This window comes from Dermacentor silvarum, chromosome 9 (assembly GCF_013339745.2).
Source record: "Dermacentor silvarum isolate Dsil-2018 chromosome 9, BIME_Dsil_1.4, whole genome shotgun sequence".
NCBI classification, from domain to species: Eukaryota; Metazoa; Arthropoda; class Arachnida; order Ixodida; family Ixodidae; genus Dermacentor; species Dermacentor silvarum.
In genome coordinates this window covers 68031808-68052360 of record NC_051162.1, presented here as the reverse complement: position 1 = coordinate 68052360, position 20553 = coordinate 68031808, and the positions used below count along the sequence as shown (strand labels likewise).

The 20553-nt window shown below is 42.1% G+C and overlaps 1 protein-coding gene across 1 annotated transcript in view; it reads left to right on the top strand.

Annotated features, from left to right (window-relative positions):
- LOC119465293 (papilin-like) overlaps positions 1 to 20553 on the top strand; it is a 56708-nt gene that overhangs the window by 238 nt on the left and 35917 nt on the right. The window contains exon 2 of the mRNA XM_049655979.1: positions 534 to 710. Within this exon, the coding sequence (XP_049511936.1) occupies positions 534 to 710 (177 nt within the window). The remainder of the gene's footprint in view (positions 1 to 533; positions 711 to 20553) is intronic.

Sequence of the window (20553 nt, the reverse complement as noted above, 5' to 3'; positions counted from 1 at the left end):
GGTGTTGCTTGCCAGCACAAAGTACAAGAAAATATTTCTCTGCCCTTGAAAATTTACTGTGTCATATTTAGGCATGGTCAAAGTGAAGATTGTACAGCGCTTGTTCGCCTCAAGATTTTAGCTTGTCATGATTTCAAGCGCTTTTTTCCCAATCTGAACTGCAATTCACCGCTGTTAGCCATACTGAATTTTCTTTTTTTGTCGAGGATATTAGCCACATTCCCCAGAAACGTCTACCCGTGTGAGTTGGCGGTATTAATTCGAATATCAGAAAAACTACGGCTAAGGAAAGAAACTTTCTGTAGCGAAGCATTGATGTACTTTTATGGCATCCATTTGTAATAAGAATTAAAGTTGGCTTTTCTGATTATGAACATTCAGTACTCATTTCCAAATAAATTACAAAGGGAAAGTAAGCTTTTCTCAAGTCTTCCACTGTGTATGTTATTAATATGCCTGCAATATGTTTGCCGGTTTCTTAGTTAACAATATTTACGTATGTACTTTACGCACTCGGGGAATGCGTGCTCCAGCAACAAAGTACGACAGAAACAAGGCTTGTCTTAAGCCGCCTACGAAGAACTGCACCACCGTCGTGTACAAATGGAGTTTCATTGAAGAACTCAATGGCTGCTACCAAAATTATGTGTGCTCAGACAACATAAACAAATTCGAAGATAAGTTCAAGTGCGCAAGGGCGTGTCCACCACGTAAGTAGTGTTTCTCCAAATATTTTTCTAATAAGCTATGGCTTTATGACATTATCAGTGCAAATTTTTCATATAAATCAGAACTCTTACTAAAAATTGGCGAGACAACACTAATTTACGACTCATTTGTTTAAAATTCTTACAGAAGCAACTGCTGCATGATTGAGTGGTTTATTTGGTAATTGTCTACTTTTAATGATTTATTAGCGGAATTTTCATTTTTACGCGCTACCTTTTCCTGAGAAAATGTAACAAATTAAGAAAAAGAGCACCAGTGCTACCTTTTTTGAGTAAAGTGATTGATTTAGGCTACGGAACACCAATTAATGTCCATGTGGTTCCGGCTAAGCAGGAGCTCACGTCTGACGACAGCAAAACACCAATAACGCGCCTTCATCTTCCTGACATTTCAAACAAATTTTGTTTGATGGTGGCGCTATTTAAAGAACAGTTGGCTTCACAGTTTATGTCATTTTTTATGACACAAATATCCACAATCACAAAATGGTCATGATTACTAGAAAATTATATTGAAATTGTGTTGTCCCAGTTAGTATTGACATCGTCAAACATTTAACTGCATTTAGTGTTTGCATATAGGCTCACTACATGTACATGTATAGTAAGCTATCCTGGCACATCTAAAATATAGTAAATATTATCACAGCACATGCATCGAGCAAGAACTACTTAACTTCCATACGGCGATACGGGAAAAAAGTTAAAAAAATGTTTAGGTGATTGTCAGATGCCTCTATTATATAATTATTTCACGCTTCGACGAATTTGCACGTTCTCCTAATACTCCAGACATTTTGTACATGTTTAACACTTAGCTCCCTAACAAAAACGTCTGAAACCTCTGGCTTAGTGAATACGTAAGCATTAGCCAGATTTCTCTGAGAAAAAAGCAACCAATCTTAAGGAAACTAATGAAATCGAAATCAACATTAAATGTCAAAGTGAAGAAAAATAACCCAATGAATGCTCATAATAATTTTACTTCATCTATATATAGTATAGTCTGGGACACACCCCGAGTTTGTGACGTCGGAACGAGTCCTTCGTCACAAGGAAGGCCTCAAAACATGGGCCGATCCAGAAGAGGGCGCAGTGTAAAAAATGTGGGCCGATCCTGAAGGTAGTGCTACCTCCCTTACAAAAAATTTTTGTAGAAAGTCTATATAAAGTGTATAGACATTTGTCTATGAAGTCAACAGACTTTTTGTAGACATTTCTTTAGACTAATCTACAGACAGTGTATGGACTTAAGGCCATACACTTTTTGTAGACTAGTCTACAAAATGTCTCATTCTATAGACTGGCTATAGATCAACAAAAATTCACTTTTGTAGACAAATGTCTGCAGAGTGTCTATAGACAAAAGTCTATAGGCTTATATAGTTCTACTTTTGCAGACATAAGTCTATGAAATGTATATAGACTATAAACTATTCCTATAGACCAGTCTATAGTCTGTCTATGGACTGATGGCCTTACACTTTTTGTAGAACGTGGCACAGTCTGCCTACAGAGAGTTCCTGTAGATCAGGCCATAGCTAATCTATAGACTTCAGCCTTACAATTTTACAGGGCGTCCCAGCTAACTTAAATTTAGTGAAGCTGCTCATTGAAAAATAATATTAAGAAAAGATGGTGCAATAAGATCCGATTTTAAGACCTATGGCGTGCATTCGGCCTTGAATTCAGAGGTCTGACCTGTAGGTCTTTTTATGATCATATATCTTGCACCGTGTAGTTTTTTAACATTTCATTTTCATTGACCAGCTTGGCTAAAATTACTGGGACACCATATATACTAGATAATACACCACATTTTGCCAACTATGTTTCGGCAGGCAATGTTATTCTATAAACACTCGCTGCAGGGGTTTGCTAATAAGCAGTTTATTGGAAATGTCTATAAAAATTTATTGTATCCAGTATGCATATGGGAACATACATAGGGAACTGTACATAGAAAAGCATGCATGTAGATGGAAGCAGTCAAAAGTCTTTAAAAATGTATGCAGCAGTGAATCATTATGTAAAGCTGCATGAGCATTTGTGTAATTTCACATTGAAGAAAGTTTAGTCGTATGCAATGCACTCGCTTGAATGAGATCTACTATCTATAAGTTAGTTAAAGTTTTTGTTTACATATGGCAGCAACAAAATTTTGAACGTATACTATGCATGTGCACCTGTTGCTTCCCATCTGCATTTATGCATTCACGTTAATGGATTAATAATGATCTTGAACAAGCTGCACTCTCATATGTTGCAGAAACAAATATTTCAAGCAATTCCACTAGTGCAGACTCATGCAGTGCAAAAAATAAGACAAATGCACCGATATTGAAATAACTGTTTTTATTGAACGATATAATACATTTATTTATTAAAGTGCATGTCTTATGCTATCATCAAAAGAGAATATTTACATATTTGCAGCTGCTTCCCCTTGGCAAGCATGGTTGCCAGGCTGGCCTTGACCTTCGTGTCAGCCGTTCCGCAGGTGCTGCAGGTTCATGCTGCAAATACGTAGATACAACAATGTGAGGCAAAAATACCAAATGTGTATTCTTTGACCGTTCATTAAGCAGCTTAATATATTCGCTCAAACAACTTAAGTCAATCCTTAATACGGTTTAACTATGCCTAATGGCTGCTTGTCAATACAAAACCGTACCGTCGCATAATGTTTCACTCTACTGTATGATGAACAATTAAACTGTTACAATTGCTGCTGGCGCCAGCAACAGTATGATACATCTTATGACAAGGCCATATGACACATTAATGTACTTCACTAACCCAAATGATCTCTATATTAATTCCTGAAACTAGGCTACCCAGTTGGACTATTTACATTTTTGGCTGGTAATTAAATATACCCGCGCGGAATATGCTCAGAAGAGTGACTGGAGTATTGAACGTATCATGCCAAAGATTGTAATTTATTTTCCTTAATACATATTTAAATGTATTTCTCGTACTCTTCACTGATACATCATTGATACATCATACTGATACATCAAGTTCAATAGAAGGCAGATGAATTGATTGTGTTGATATGGTCACTTAGTTTCCTATAGATAATCATATCTTTTGGGCATGCTGACACGGTTGCAACTTAGGTATACCACATGAGCACCAGAAATACCCCGTGAGCACTTTCTCTGTTGTGGCACGACACATATGCACCTCCTGGGAAACAAAACTGAAACTGTCATTACAATGAATGCTATCACAGTAAATAATTGAAGGCGCTCTATAACATAAGTAGTTTGTCTAGAGTTTCGAGGTTCAGGACACTTAGGTAATGCAAAAAGATTGAGTAAGAAATGCTATGTCAGCATGCTTCACTTTCATTTCTTTTTCAGAAAATGGTACCAATTTGTAATTTTTTGGGAGGTGAAATGCGTCAAAAAGATGTTTAATACAGCGATTCTCTGGAAACATTGTATAGAAATAACAAGACAGCCACCTATGTTGACATTTTCAATTTCCCTGATGTTTTTCCAAGCTTTCCCTGGCTGTTTTCATGAAAATTCCCTGGCAGTTTATGACACCCGCAGTTGAGGGGCAATTAAAAATATTGTGGTTTAATGCTTGCCAAATTACTTCCAGTACATAATTGTAATTATAGCGAATAACACGTCAGTCACTTGAAATGCACTATTAGATTCAGCTGAATTAAAGCACTTGTTTAATAAATCTGGCAAGGGCTTGGCCAAGTTCGTAATTCATGGAAACACGAGCACAGCAAAGAAAATCTTCAAACTTTCCTCAAACTAATGGCTTCAGTTTCAAACGTGTAAAGGGTGCTTCCCCGAGTCACTAATTTATTGTTCTCCAATTCTTTCGGTTAAGTTGCGAAGCTGCGATTGACTGAGCTTATCGCAAGTTTCGTGCTCTGAAAGCTTTTGCGGTGATATATATTTATACTGGTGGCCATAAATACTCCTACTTTTGACTTACGAAAACAGCAGCACACGCTGCCGATGCATGCCCCGCAAACACCGCCTTTCATCTGAGTACGCTAGCATTTATTCAACTGTACGTCTCTTTTAGACAATTCGTCACTCTAGCACAATTTCGAGGTATATACATAAAGCGCTTTAGATGAGTTTTATTAGACAGGCAGCACAGCGTTTCTGGCCGCCGATCGAGCGCCACAAAATGACACCTGCCCACAGTACGCCGCTTAACGCACACAATCCGCGCTTATTTCTGCTCAGTATCCACGTTAAACATGGTGTATTTCCTTTTCCATGGACATTGACAATGACGGTAAAATTAACAAGCGCGAGCGATCGCTCGCGTTAAACATTCCCTATAGTACAATCGAGAACTCGAGCGCGTTTTCAAACCAAACTACAAATCGACACTACGCCCGAGTCGCCTACATTACATGCAGCCGGTTCGCGCTACGAAATACGCTCACCTAGTCATGACCTAGTGACGCAAAACATCTTCGCTAAAACTTACCGTTCAGTTTAGTCGACGTGTGATGCCACAAAGTCGAGACGAATACACAGACACCACGAGCGCGATCTTGTACGCGTTCCAAAATGGAACGGAGGCGTTCCGTTCCATCGAGCCGCACACGCCTGGTCAATTTCCACCGCGACGTTCAAATTGACCAATCGTGTGCGGCTCGATGGAACGGAACGCCTCCGTTCCATTTTGGAACGCGTACAAGATCACGCCCCAAGTTGCAGGCAGCTCACCAGTAGCAACAAGCGTTGACTTGCCTGGCGCAGCCGTTGAGAATTCAAATCGCCGCGGAGAGATGGCGCGCCGCCGTTGTTGCCGCTGCGCATGCGCAGCGGCAGGCCGACGACGGCGTGCGTGCTCCGAGACATCCGAGCGCCTTTGCCCTTTTCTTTTCTTTTTTTATTGTCGCTCTCTCTCTCTCTCTCTCTCTCTCTCTGCGTTCCATGCGCGCGAAACCGTTTGCTTTTACCTTCCATTTTTCAGTTCTTTCCACGGAAGAAGAAAATGCCTTGGCGCGCTGTTTTACAAACGCTTTGGGCTATCGCATGGAGCAGGAGCGCACACTTGGATGAACGCAGTGTTTGTAAAAACCGTTAGCACGCACGTCAGGCGCTAGCATTATGGCCAACGACGATGAGTAATGCAGTGCATTTCTAGCATAGCTTCCAACGTACCGCCAAATGGGATACCTGCGCACATGTAAGTGCAAATTTGTCGGTGATAGGTCAACGCAATCAATACACTATTGACGTAGGTATATGCTGGGCCGCACAGGCATATGGCGCCTGGAAAGGACTGGGTGGGCTCAGAGTATCTCGCGCACATTGTAAGTGAACGAGAAGTTTTAATGAATTTTTAGCGCGGGATATCAGTCTGCGAAAAACCACCCAATATTACTGATGCAGTCTAGATATGGGGAGAACCTAAAGAGTATCTAAGAATCAGACGACACATAAGGCGCACACCACATACGCGACATCGGTTCATAGCACACTAGCAAATTCTGCGTTGTCAGCTACACTCATTACAAGTCTCTGTGCTCTTAGCATGATGCCTGTTGGTAATCCGCGTCTCGCTAAAACTGGCATTCATAACCTCTATTTACATGATTGGATCGGCATTTTGCTTTTTTTATTTTAACTGCGGCAAAAGTAATGCTATGAAAAACAACTGTAAAGACTGTCTTGGGATTGCCGAGAGCGACTACGGAGGTCATATAATATGGTGAACGACTGCGGAAGTATACACCATGTCTATACTAAACTCTACAAAAAGGCTCTAAAGGAATGTCAGCAGTATATAGAATCCCAGTGGCTTATATCAAACGTAGCTCCGTATTATCCGCCTGTACCTCCACTTGGTTACAGCGAACACGGGTTGGGCCGAGTTTCACGACTGTTGTCTATAGACGGCAAGTAAACCTGAAGCAATAAGACTTTTACAATATCGGCTATTCTTTAGTTCATCTCACAGCTTACCGCAATCGGTATACGGTCTGTTCGCTCGAGTTAACATGATCTTTGGTGATGTCCCACCCTATAACCTTGATCTAGGGGGGCGGGGGGATATAGGAAACCATTAAAAAATAATTTCAATCACATAGAGGTATATATTCCGCCTCCGAGTGGTTCGCAAGGAAAAATTATCGTCGGGGATGCATTCCTGACTAACTAGGGTGCCGGGCCCAGAGATTAGATATTAAAAACCAGTGCAATACTGGATGAAACTCGGCGAGCAGACTCCTAAACACCTAATTATCTGGTAAAATAATTATTAAGGACTGCGTAATTTAATGACAGAGATGCCATGGTGATCTTTATTGCTTTTCTCTGTAGACATTCTATAAACTGGCAATCAGCTAAAGAAATAGCAAACAGAAAAACTTTTGCATATAAACGGCGTATACACCGCTAATATAGACAAAAAACACAATTTAACGACTTTTCTCAAGACTAAATTTATAGACTGGGAATAGATAAAAGAAGTAGACACCTATATCAACTTTCGCCTATAGAAAATCTAAAACTAGGCGTATACAAAAATAATCAACACCTTATCGACTGTCGCCTATAGACAGTCTATAGACAATGAATGGACAAGAATAAATAGAGACCGTATCGACTTTTCCTATAGGTTGTCTATAGAGAGGAAGTAGACAAAAATAAACAAACATCTTATTGACTTTTTTCTATAGACCGACTATATAATTGGAGTAGACAAAAAGAAATAAAAATCTTATCAACTTCTGTCTATAGACAGTCTATATATTTCTATCAACAAAAGAACAAATCTATAGAAAGGCGAAGTTGTCTACAAGAAGTCTATAGACATTCTATAGACAGCCTAAACTCATTTTTGTAAGGGCTAGCACTGTGCCTCAAATAACTGCGTCTCACGAAAGAAGAATCCGGGAAACTGGCACATGACGCAAGCGCCAGGCGTATCAAAAAGCGACTTGGGCTCGAAACAAGCATGCGTGTGATCGTGGTATAATAGTTAAAGCATTGGCCTGCTGAGCTGAAAGGCAGATGTTCGATGCCACCATGATCACGCCTTTCCTTATAGCATTATAGGCGGAATTCCGCCACGTTGTGTGTAATAATTGAAAACGCGAAGTGTGCTGAGCGTGCGCAAGCACGTCATACTAAGCATGAACTTCGATGTTTGTATAAGTGAATATAAAACGTCACATTGTTAACGAGAGTGTGCAAGGTCGCCCGTGATGGTAGCGCTCGCAGCTATCGAGTCGCCGCAATTTACGTATTTTTTCATATGCGTATTTCTGTACTGACAAACCAAACTGATACATAAGTATTCATTGACTCTTAAGGCGTTTCACGAACCAACCTTCTGTTGAGGCATACTTTTGCTGCACTTAAGTATCGATTAGTTGAGTAGCAACCGCAAAAGTATCCTCGTAGCTGCCTTTGTCGCACCATCGGCCACAATTATCGCAAGCAAAATGGCCGACTGCGACGACTTGTTTGCCCAGTTGACATAGTTTTCTACCCGTGCAAGCTAAATCGACGAGGACAATGGCTACGTATATGGAGGGATCTCGCGCAGAGTTCCGAGGGATCGCCACAACGCCATGGAGTTCAATAACGATATGGAGTTCACTGCGAGCTACCCATCTTCGAAGCGTGTCATGTCACGCCTGCTCGAAATGCTCCCCCTGCCCCCCAACAACGGTGAACGTGGCCTGCCCGTACCGGTGTTGCTTCAGATGCTTGTCGCTCACCTGGTCATCTGTCGAGAAGTTTTCGCGCGTGTTTCCAACATTTATCTTGAAGTTCACCCAGCATTTCGTTAGTTGCTGCAGGTTCTTTGGCCGTTGAACTCGGTCGCCAGTCCTTCACACTTCTTTTTCTTTCTGGCACCTGAAACCACGTCAGTTCTGTTTTCCAGGACGTCCTGGTATTTCTACACAAGGTCGATGAACAGAGCGCTATCCTCTTCGGAAATGTTCACTTGCTTTTATCCGTCGAGCAAACGCGCAGTGCACGCAGGGTGCAAAAAAAAAAAAAAAACGCGCGTCGCACACGAAGCCGACCAAAGGGACAAAAAGAAAGTCAGGAAGCGCAACACCTGAGACAGTCAAAAACGAGAGAAAGAAAGAAAAAAAGAATAAAAAACACCCAGGCGCGAGCAAAAGACATCAAAAATAGGAAGGTAAGGAAGAAAACTGAAAACAAACTGAGAAAAACAAAGCGCACGCAACGCCACGCGAGGCTCTCACAAAAAGAATTAGCAAACAAAACACACTAGAGGCACAGGATACGTAAAAGAGAAAAAAAATACAAGACACAAAACACATGCGAAGCCCACTAGGTTACGGGGCCACTCGACGCCGAAAAATGACGAATATATTGACGGCCACAAAATAGGGACGGCTCCCAGTTGTGGCCGGACGAAAAAGCACGAATTGACAAAATTAACTAACATTACTCGGCTTAGTTGTGCATTGTTTCTTTTTAAATGCTGAAACATTTGCTTTCAGTGGTTCACTGATGTTGCGATTCCTTACTTGGGCTTCAATTTATGACAGAAACAGACAGACAATGAACAACGACCCAGTAATTAAAAATTTTCTACACTTATTTTCTTGGCCCTTAGTTACCCAGAAAAGCTGAACTTTCTAAGCAGCCCTAAATAGAGTTTGGAAACTTATTTCGAACATTCCCCATCCTTGTGCTTTCCTCGTACTTTTAAAAGTTGCCTTTGCGCGAAACTTCATTTCCGTTCCTGAGTACGGTGGTGAAAGCGGTGGTAAGTTCTGGCCAAGTTTTTGGATATAAATGCGTAATATGTTATATGTATTTATGGCTTGGCCTTAGCCTTGTTATGCGCCAGATTATTTAATAAAACGGGCCACATTACGCGTAATGCACTGACGTGGGATCGTTCCCCACCTGTGGCAAGTTGTTTTTTCAGACATTTTCATTTCCATTTATTTATCATTTCTTTACTCAATTAGAAAGTACAAGTAATTTCCCCTATGGTGTCCTTGCTGTCTGGTTGTTGATGGGGTTCTTATGATAGGATTACTAAAAATCGTCCCCCTCGGTTTCCTTTCTACTAGTTCATTACATAACGAGGGTCTCGAATCCTGCCACATCGATGCCTTCAGGTAGCATGTGTGGGTTTATTGACCAGTTTTCTTCACCCAAAATGATGACGCACACATGACGCCTTCGGTAGAAAGGGTGTTCCACATCCGCCGCCTAGGTTTGTTAGAGGTCGAGCGGGCTAACACTCCCAGGTTTAGTTCTAGTAGTAAAACATAAATACCCCAGAAAGTGGATGGGAAAACGGCGCCACGGTAGCTCAATTGGTAAGAGCACCGCACGCGTAATGCGAAGACGTGGGATCATTCCCCACATTTCACAAGTTGTTTTTTCATCCATTTTGATTACCTAATCATTTTCTCAGTTCATTTGTGAGTACAAATAATTTCCCCTAGGTTGCCCTTTGTGTCGTTGTTTTTTGGCTTGTTATGATATGATTATTGAAGTTCGGTTCCCTTTCTTCTCGTTCACAGCATAACAAGTTTGTTTGCAGATAAGAATGAGCACATAATATTTTTGTAGGATCTTATATTAATACAGCTTTAAGGGTAGTTGCAGATGCAGCAGTCGGTACTTTTGAATAACTTAAGTTAGCTTCGTGCTCTGCGTGCAGCTGCTATCTGCAATATTGTAATGACAAAATGACATGCAGTGCGCGCTTTATATGACAAAATAACATGCAGTGCAGGGCTTTATATGATAAGATGAAAATGTACAATTATTAATATCTTAATTAGGACCAGTGAGCTTTTTCCTAAATGTTGGTATGAGTGGCCTATTTCTCAAGCTTTATCGCCAAACATCGTTTGTCACCAAACATAAACTTCAATTTGAGTGACATAAGTGGCCAGATTCACCTAAATGCTGAATTATTGTCCTGGTGCGCTCTACATAATGTGATGCGCATCTGGAAACCATGGTGATTTTACATAACGACTTGCAGTTTTACCACAGTTATATAGTTCAATATAAAACGTTTGACAAAGGGTTTGGCAATAAAATTACATGTGTATTTGTATATAGAGACGCGATGTAGTGTCAGCCACATAAACACGTTTCTATTGCCATTCCCCTCGCAGTTTGGCGTCCTTTGAATCCAAGTAAGAAGAAGACATGTAGTGACTGGCTCCAGGAGTTTCCATGTTACCAATACTGGTTTAGATATTATCCCGACACTCATGGATTCTTTCGTGTGTACATGCTTTACACTGGTTGCGGAAAATGGAGGAATAAGATGTATGTCTACGATCCACGGACGAAGACATGCCAAGGTATGTATTGTAACTCCAAGTGCCTAGATGAAGCACGACCTTTCTGAATAAGCAATGATTGAGCGCCGTTTGAGAAAGATAGATTGTTTCAGAAGCACCGCACGGCTATAAGGGTTGAAAGTTGGCCATTCTAACGCCAACGGCTCAAACGCTTCTGCTGTCCACAAGCTGGGCACAAAGGGATCGGCGCACCTTCTTGCCGGCGAAGTCAACGCGCTACAATGACGCACCCCACTTGTAACCTGAGCAATATGAACATAATCTGGCAGGCTAAATCGCGGTCAGGTATTGCTGCAGCGCCACGACCTCTTGGCGAACATGTTCCTTCAAGTGGAGCCGGGAAAAACAGGCGTGCAGAACATTGATGTTATAAACCACCAAACCGGTATTGCATCAGCCCATTGCCTTGCCAGTGAGTTATCTTTTTTACAGTACATTCCGCTTTAAATACGCTATAAAACTGATCTGTTACCTAAATTCGAACATGCGCTTATGTATCCAACAGGCATAACCTGTTTTCGTGTAACTCATCTTTTAAAAACAGTACAGCAAGTGACCTACCTAGATCCTGCAGGAAGCATGGGGAAAATATTTGCAATTTCGCACTTCTCTTACTAAACTGACCTTGCACGGACGTGAGTTCTCACGTTCAAAAGAAATAGCCACGCCATTATCCCATATATTGGAAGCGTTAGTGCTAGTTCCGGTTGCTTGCTTAATATTCAAGCACATTTCTGTGTTCATAGAAAGCAATGGCTTAATAGATAGTCGTCAGCATGGCTTCCGACGCGGTTTGTCGACAGTCACGCACCTGCTCGAAATGGTCCACGGCCTTGCCATCAGTTTAGACAATCAGAACCAAATTGATATCTTATTCTTAGATTTCGAAAAAGCATTTGACCGCGTTTCGCACCATAAGCTACTTATCAAACTAAAACCAATTCTGAAAAACGACTCTTTATTAGCCTGGATCGAAGCATATCTAAACTGCAGGTATCAGTGCGTCACGGTTAATGGTAGCAGTTCACCGTCTGCGCCGGTTGAATCCGGCATACCACAGGGATCTATCCTCGGGCCTCTCTTCTTCTTGGTCTTTATTAACGATATCGTTCGTGATATCCCGGTAAAGATACTACTTTTTGCAGACGACTGCGTACTTTATGTGGAAGTTAACGCCTGCAGTGGCCAAGTTCTTCTAAATAACTCTTTACCTAAAATTCAGAATTGGTGCTCTACATGGCAAATGAACATTAACCTGGAAAAAACTTTGGCGATGACTATCACCCGCAAGAAAGACCCTTTAAAATTTCAATACAGTCTGGGAAACCATTGCTTATCGTTTGTTTCAACATATACGTACCTTGGCCTTGTCATTACATCTGATCTAAGATGGAATGAACATGTATCATACATTGAAAGAAAGGCTTTGAGAAAACTGGGATACTTAAGACGGGCACTAGCTCAGGCCACCCACGAAATTAAACTACTTGCCTATAAAACATACGTGATACCAGTACGAGAGTATGCGTCGGCTGTCTGGGACCCGCATACACAAGTTAACATAGATAAACTAGAATCAGTACAGAGGAAAGCTGTAAGATTTATATTTAATGCCTACCAATATGACACATCTCCAACAGCTCTCTTGGAAAGCGCAATATTAGAAACTTTGGAATTGAGACGGTATCGTGAAAGAATGAAGCTATTTTATGTTATATATAATGAAAAGCTAGCAATAGAGAAAAGCAAATATGTCCAACCAATCTTGCGCCGAGGAATGCGCTCACCTAACCCTAAAAAAGTAACTGAACACCTATGCCTTACCAATATGTACAGGTACTCTTTTTTTCCTCGTTCGATTAACGACTGGAATAATTTGCCACCCGAGGTTCTCGATAGCGCCGATCTGAAATCGTTCGCTCGCGCGTTGTCTGCACTGTCTTACTGACAATTTTATTTGATTTATTTTTTACAGTGTACTTTGTTCTAACCCCCCATGCAGTCTTTATTGCTATTTAACTTGGTTGACGTGTTTTATTTAAACATGTTCGTATGTACTTATGCCATTGCTTATGGCATTATCTGTATTGTGTGTGACATCTGTCGTCGTTTTGTTTGCGAGCATAACTGCCGAAGTTGTTTACTTGTTAGACGTTAGGTTTTTGAGCGGCGTATGTATCTGCTCCAGCCTTTTTCACTGCGTTATATAAGTGGTTATTAATTGCTTCTGCTGTGATGCTAATGTGGTGTTAGTTATGTTGTAATATCACATAACTGTTTTGATTTGCGTGGGCTTTCATTCTATAGGATGTATAGCTTTTTATTTTACTGCAGTAGGATTGGCTCTGCATTTCACTTTGTTCCTTCTGTATTTCCTGTGTCGCGATATCTTCAATGTATTGCTCACTTCTGCCTAAAGTCTGGCATTCAGACTGGCAGTATTTTCTTAAATAAATAAATAAAATAAATAAATAAATTACCACCATGAATTTTTTTAAAAGGTGCGGCAAAGTGATCAATGTTTATTTCGCAATTTATTGTGCCTTGTATGTTATAGAATAATCTCTTGCTTCTCAGCAAATTTTTTGTCATATGAAATGATCAACCTAATGAGAAATAATAAAACGAGTAGCTTAGTTGTCACGTTGTTTTGTTGAAGTGAAACTTATTAAATGGAAGAAAGAGCAAGATGTACGCAGGTAGCGATGACCACGAGAATGTCGTCCACAATCTCAATAAAATGAGACATTACATACAGATCATTACTGCACCCACGTCAGCCACGTCATCTCGATGGCACGTAGTGACGAACAGGATGCAGAAGTTCCATCTGTAAGTATAGCGATGAGGTTACACGGGCTTTGCAATACATGTCCAGGGAAAAACCAGCAAGAAAAGATGGATTAACCGTTGATCGGGGGAGGGGGGGGGGGCTTTCTTGTAAGTGTCCACCTAGTGGACATGCCCATTTCCTCTGTTGCTGAAGTGATGATTGGCTGTGGCACCTGGCTCCTGCAGTCGCCCACCCCAGCCCTGCCTACCTTCAGCCGCAGACAAAATGGACATGTCCACTAGTCGGAATGGTTTGCGTCTTTGAGAACTCACAAGTGAATGCTACGTCCGTTTCATGCCATAAAATGGGCTACACCTATTCATTACGCCAAAGAACCCGTGGTTTGCGAACAGCCCATGGCAATTATTTCGGTTTATATCATCTCTAAAATTAGTTTTAGATGTATGTTTTGTCGCATATAACCTACACTTTAATAGAACATTGATCTCTAAAAATTGCAATTATCAACCTGCACAATCAAGCAACAAAAAAGCTAGTGTGCGAATTCTTCTGTTGCTATCTTCAAAAAGTTTCGTTGATGAAGAGATGTTATAATCCTAAATTTTCAGAAATACGGAGTTGTTCCAGCTGCGCTCGTGAATGAAGATTTACCGCCTTTGTGTCAACGGAGTTCTGGAGGAATTTTCATATGGTAATCTGATACGTATGCTTCATACCTTTCATCGATTGTTCAAATTTAAGTAAATCATCTCGCCATTAAAACGGATAGGCGGGCTAGTTGGTTTGGCATCATAATGAAACTTTTGCGCACACAACACGAAACCACAACGAAGAAGTACACAAGGACTAGCGCAATACACAAGGACTAGCGCAAGGACTGCGCTAGTCCTTGTGTACTTCTTCGTTGTGGTTTTGTGTTGTGTGCGCAAAAGTTTCATTATCATCTCGCCATGCTTCGTTATTCTTTGAAACCATTACTTGCAATGTGTAATTTCCTTTTCGAGCCCTCTGAGTTCGCGCAATAAAGCACGACTCTTCCTATGTCCACGTCGTTAATTCCTTCTGGTATTACGACACCACGTAAAAGAACCACTTACAATGCCTCGACCGAAATGAAGCAACGAACATTTACATCACAGGTCTGCGGCATTAATACATATGCGATATATAAGAAGATGCAAGCTGGGCGCTCTGTGCGACGAAGTCGACGAAGCGGCCCGAGACATCAATTACTGCCCGATAGAACAGTTGCTTTATGCCAGTGCAGTAAAATCAGCTTCCTAATTGCAACTCCCCACACAGACTCCTCTTTTATGTAAAAAGCTTGCCACACCTCGCGTCTGTCTTCTCATATTCTATGAGCAGCCTAACCTGTCCAAAGAATAATGACCGAGCTTACTTTATTAGGCACGTTCAAATTGAGTGACCTCTGTTGTACACTGATTTCTCTTTGAATGGCATGCCAAAGGTGTTAAGCTTGGCTGAACCGATTTTGAACAGTTTGTATTTGCGAGCCAGTTCCACCATTATTGTTTTTTTCTCGCACCAAGCTGTCAGATCCCATCAGATTGCCCGGGTATGAAGACTGTATATATATATAGATGTGAGTGCACGATAAAAAGGGTTCTGAGGGAGAAAAAACATTTTCTTTTAGTTTTTCCGGTTGTTCCCAGCGCATGAAAGCACAGGAAACAAAGTGTCCATATTTGCAATATAATATTGACTAATTGACGTGAATTATGTAAGTTAGATAAGCATTTCTTTCCTAGTATTACATTCGGGTTGAATATTATTTCATCTGCTTTGCGTAAAGTATTTTCACGGTGGTGCTGTGCTGCGTATTCCGGGTTTCTCGCTCAGACAGAGGCGACCACTGCAAGTGGCACTTTTCGGTCGAGGCAATATCTGGTCTATAACGTAATAATGACTACACGGAGGAGACCCGTGGTAAGCCCCTCATTTACAGTGATCAAGAAAAACAAGGTTTCGAAGCTTCTCAGATGCCTTGTCTGAATAATTCGCTACGCAAAAGGGAATTCGTTGTTATTTTTAAACGAGAGCGGACGAAAAGGTTTTGTCTCGCTTCTTCATTGCATAGCTGTCAATTCAGTATTTACGCTATAGAAGCTAAACTGCTCGGGAACACAGAAAACAATGTTTACGTTACACTCTATTGCCACGGTTAAAACGCGTGATGAGTGCAGTGTGGCTTCGGACGTGAGAAATGAGACCCATAACAGTATTAAATCCTGTCGCGGCTGCCTCATGGTACCACACCCCAATGACGCGTAAATACAACGTGCCCACGTTGCCAAAAGCTGAGCTCATCAGCATTCGACGGGAAAACAGGGAAATACTGGTTTCTCGGCGTTTCCAAAAGAAGTATGGCAGCTTTCGGAAGCGTGGTCTTGTATTGCCTTTAACCGCCGAACCCGGCTAACTGGCACGCCATTTCGTTGTTTATGATACCGCATCAGTGCAGCCTCCAGCTTCTGCGAGAATAGATTCCATCTCCCGCTGCGAGGGAGTGCAGCGGCAGATGGAAAACAATGACGGCGAAGAGGGTGCGAGGAGGAAAGCGGAGGAGGAGGAGGGAGCAGTGGAACAATGAGGCGGAAAGCAGAGGAGCAGGGCATGGTGAAAGCATGAGAAGAAAAGAGTAGTACCGCGCAAGACATGCTCAACGGTGACTACGGCTAGGAGATGGTGTCAGAGCAGCGCGCGTCGTCGGTTCACCGATGACGCCCATGGTAAGGAATGTCGCGAGCGCGTCCATCGGTACCATATATGAAAACAAAGCGCTGCATGTCTGAGATCTGTCTCCGCCGGCTGGTGTGAACCGCGCCCTCACGTCACCCATGCGCTGCCTCTCGCGATCTACCGATTAACGAGGCAGTCACGCTACACTTCGCTCCGTTTGCAACGTACCGCACAGACAGATTGTCCGTGCCGGCCAATGTATCGCGAAATGAAAACACGTATAGAGCTGCGCTCAAATTTCGCATTAGGGAGTATTGAAATCGTCGGTGAATTTTTTTGCGCATCTGAAGACGCTCTGCACTTGGTTCGTCTTTTCAAAGGCTTGCAAAAAATTTGCGGTAATTATTATTTGTGGTGGTCCATGGCGACTAACTGATGCCTCATAGCGCAATATAGAGACGACATCTACCAAAAAGCACTATAATAGTGACCCAATCATTTCCTGTGAGTACTTCAGCACTCCTTTAACCAAGTCAGAGGTGCACGTGCGCGAACTGATTGACCCTTCTGTGGTCTGTTTGCGCTTCTTCGCATAAATTCAAAGGGAGCATCCTATGGTAGTGCCGTCTGAGCTTTCGCCGGGGGGGGGGCTTCCCCATCGCTCTTTCGGAACGACGGGGAACATTTAGAAATATGGTACTTTTAGTGCATGGTACGTTTAGAAATATTCCGCGAGTAGCTGCCCCTTGCCAAGGAATCGCTTGGTGTGGCTTTCGGTCTCACTCTAACAAGGACCGCCTCCGGAGAAGTGCCTTCTTTTCATTGGTTCTCAATTTTGTCGCAATCCCTTATGCCGTCATCTACCAATGTTGGGGCCGTTAGCTGTACCAATCAAACTGACGCACTTCTAGCGCAAGATTTGGAAGGTGTTGATGGTGACAAAAAATGTATTTGTCTAAATTTGATCTCAGGTGGTCAATATTTAGTTTTAAAGGTACACTAGCCAACAGGCTTATTATCCTTCACAAATTACAAAAATATACCTAGATGGTAAGAGAAATCTTGGTAAGGCAGAAAACACGCAAGAACAAAATCAGGTTGGCGATTGGCGATGCTAGCATGAAGTTCCATGCAATAGATTGTCAAGACATTATGGGTTTCGACAGCATATGCACTTACGAGCTTTTATTTAAAGGGAATAGATGGAAAGATCGGCCATTGAGCGAAGCAAAGGTCTTTGAAGCGTGGCTTCACACCTCATCCAACCAGAAAGCCACTCGAGCTCTTCTGCAGCACCTGGAGGCGAAATACATGAGTACTCGACGTTAAATACGCGACACCTGGCCTAGTTGATATCAAAGTGTGATCAAGGCTCGTAACTTCTATTTCTACATTTTCTCTCACTCCCCATCCTCCTCTCCACGTGTAGGGTAGCAAACTAGACCAAAGTCTTGTTGACCTTTTTACCTTTCCTTCCTCCTTTGTTCCTCTTTCACTTCATTGAAGGAATACATTCTGGTAGCCAACGTACCACGTCAAGGCGATCACTGCGAGCACTTATGAGGAATTTCCACAACATTTCTGACGCGTGGGTGATCACGGGAGATTCTAATGCCGACCACTATCTCCAGGGAAGGTCAACTCGAGAGGCAGGGCTTGCGTCCTTTACCTCGGAATAAAAAGTTTGGTTAGTAAAGACTTCAGAAGCCTCAGGTACGGGGGTACACTAGCCCATATTGACAGTCCCTATCTTACTTTTCTTGTAGGCTTCTTTAACAGAAGGAAGAAATAGTTTTCGGACTTGGAAACACGTTGAAATTCCTATATCTAAATTTACCTCATAATCAATCGCTGACTAGCTCCAGGTTCTACAGCACCATCCAATGAACAAAATGGCCGAAATTCATATAAACTTTACAAGACACCTGTCGTGACGCCTGGTCATCTAGCCTAGAAGACACAATAAAACTTGGAATTCAAGCCGCCGCACGTTCGACTTAGTATACTTCCGCATGCATCAACATTGAAATCGAGCTGAAGAAACTTCCTGCCATTCACTGTCTTGCGAAAGCGAGATATAGGCACACAAAGTGCAGTTATGACTGGAAATTACCAGGTGCAGAAAAGAGAAAATACAGCGTTGTATCTATAGGTTGGCTTCACAAAGATACGTAATTTTTAAGAGCCCCTGAATGCCCGAAATCGTTTGTCTTTTACGTGAAGGATGGCGTGGCGTAATCGCACGACCGCTGGACAGCATCACCCTAGGAATTTCCGGGATAGTTATCTACAATGGAGATCGACTGACGTCGCAGATTTGTTCTCTTATAAGATTGCGGTGAATCAAGTTCTATAGAGCGAGGACGCTTGATAACTCCATTCTAACGAGATTTCGGCATGAAAAACCCTTTTTCGATGCACGAATAAGAAGCAGGGCTTGCTTTGTGCAGGGGTTCTATAGTGGCCGGACCTAATGACGTTACGTACCACGTTGTGTAACCTCGGGAAACGGGCTTGTAGGTACTTCTTCTCTTCTACAGCGTCTCCTGGCAGACTGGCACAGGAAGGGAAGTCGCCCTATTTCACTTTTCAAAGCTGGCAAATGGCCTTTGGAGATAACTTAATACCATCTAATTACGCTTGCTAGTTGTATAGAAAAAATAATAAAGAGGATGCTTATTCATGTCTCGACGGACACTTAGGTTAATACAGAGTTTAAAGGGAAAATGAGGCATCCAACCAAATGTAGCAGTTGCTACAAAGGAAACCCACACGGGTTCCTTGTAGCTACTTATAGAATAGCACATTCTACGTTGTCTCTGAGGATCGTCTGATACATTAGCATTATAGTAGCCGTGGAGCTTCGCAGGGATAAGTACGTAGCCAAACGTTTTTATTTTAACCTGATTGAACGCCTTGACCACCTACTAAGCTCCATCCGACTCACTATCTAAGCGCACGACATGTGAAGTTGGGCGTCCGGAGTGACATGGCTGAATTCCAGCTTGGCGCTGGAATTCAGGACATTATGCTACCTTAGTAAACAAGGACGGGATTTCTCATGAGGAAAGTGTGTAGTGGTGGCAGTTACCGGGAAGCCAATTTCTGCATACGGTATAGCAATCAATGGAAAACTCGTGTTATCCAGCAGAGACTCCGAGAAAAGCAGTTTACTTTGTTATCGCGTTCAAGTTTCTTCCAGAAAAAAAAAAAACTTTAAGCACTCTATGATAGATATGTACGTTTGTTTGTTCGAATCCTGCAGTGCAGCCTGCCGGTCATATCCAGTACTTAAAAGAATACCCTGCTTTCAAACCCGGCAGTCAAAGGGGAAGTTCTTAGGATATGCGTTGGCTTATGCGCAGTGCGTCAACGGCTAAAACTATTGTGATTGCTAACAAGAATGCTATCACGACAAAAGTAGACGTTGAGAATCTGTGCACACGTCAGGCGCTTTACCTCGGACGCCTTTCTACTATCTCGCCTGCGCGCCCGCAGAAAAGCGGTACACAATATTCAGTTCCATTCTCCGTGCCCATTGTGTTTCCCTTCCACAAGGGTACAAAACGGCGGGCAGGTGATTGTGTCCTCTCCGGTGCTTGAGCCGTCATCAATGTAGGCACTCCGCCAAACGAAATAACACTTAACAAATTACACTACAATATTCGAAACAAACAACTTTGTTATTAACAGCACGGCTTTCGCAGAGATTAATCGACTGTAACACAACTATAGTAACTGTGATCCGGGACTTGGTGTCAGCAATTGATAAACAGCTACAAATCAAAAGAAACTTTTTTATCTTTCCAAAGCCTTTTACAGTATTCGACAAACCAGGTTGCTTAGCAGGCTAGAAGATGCTCAGCTTTCTAGCGCAGTTTGTTATTAACCACAGGCTTAACTACACAAATATACGCTGTATGTTGAATTGAAAGGGTTAAGATTTAGCAAAACGAGAGTTTTATGTGGTGTTTACCACGGTTCGGTGTTGGGGCCATTACTGTTCC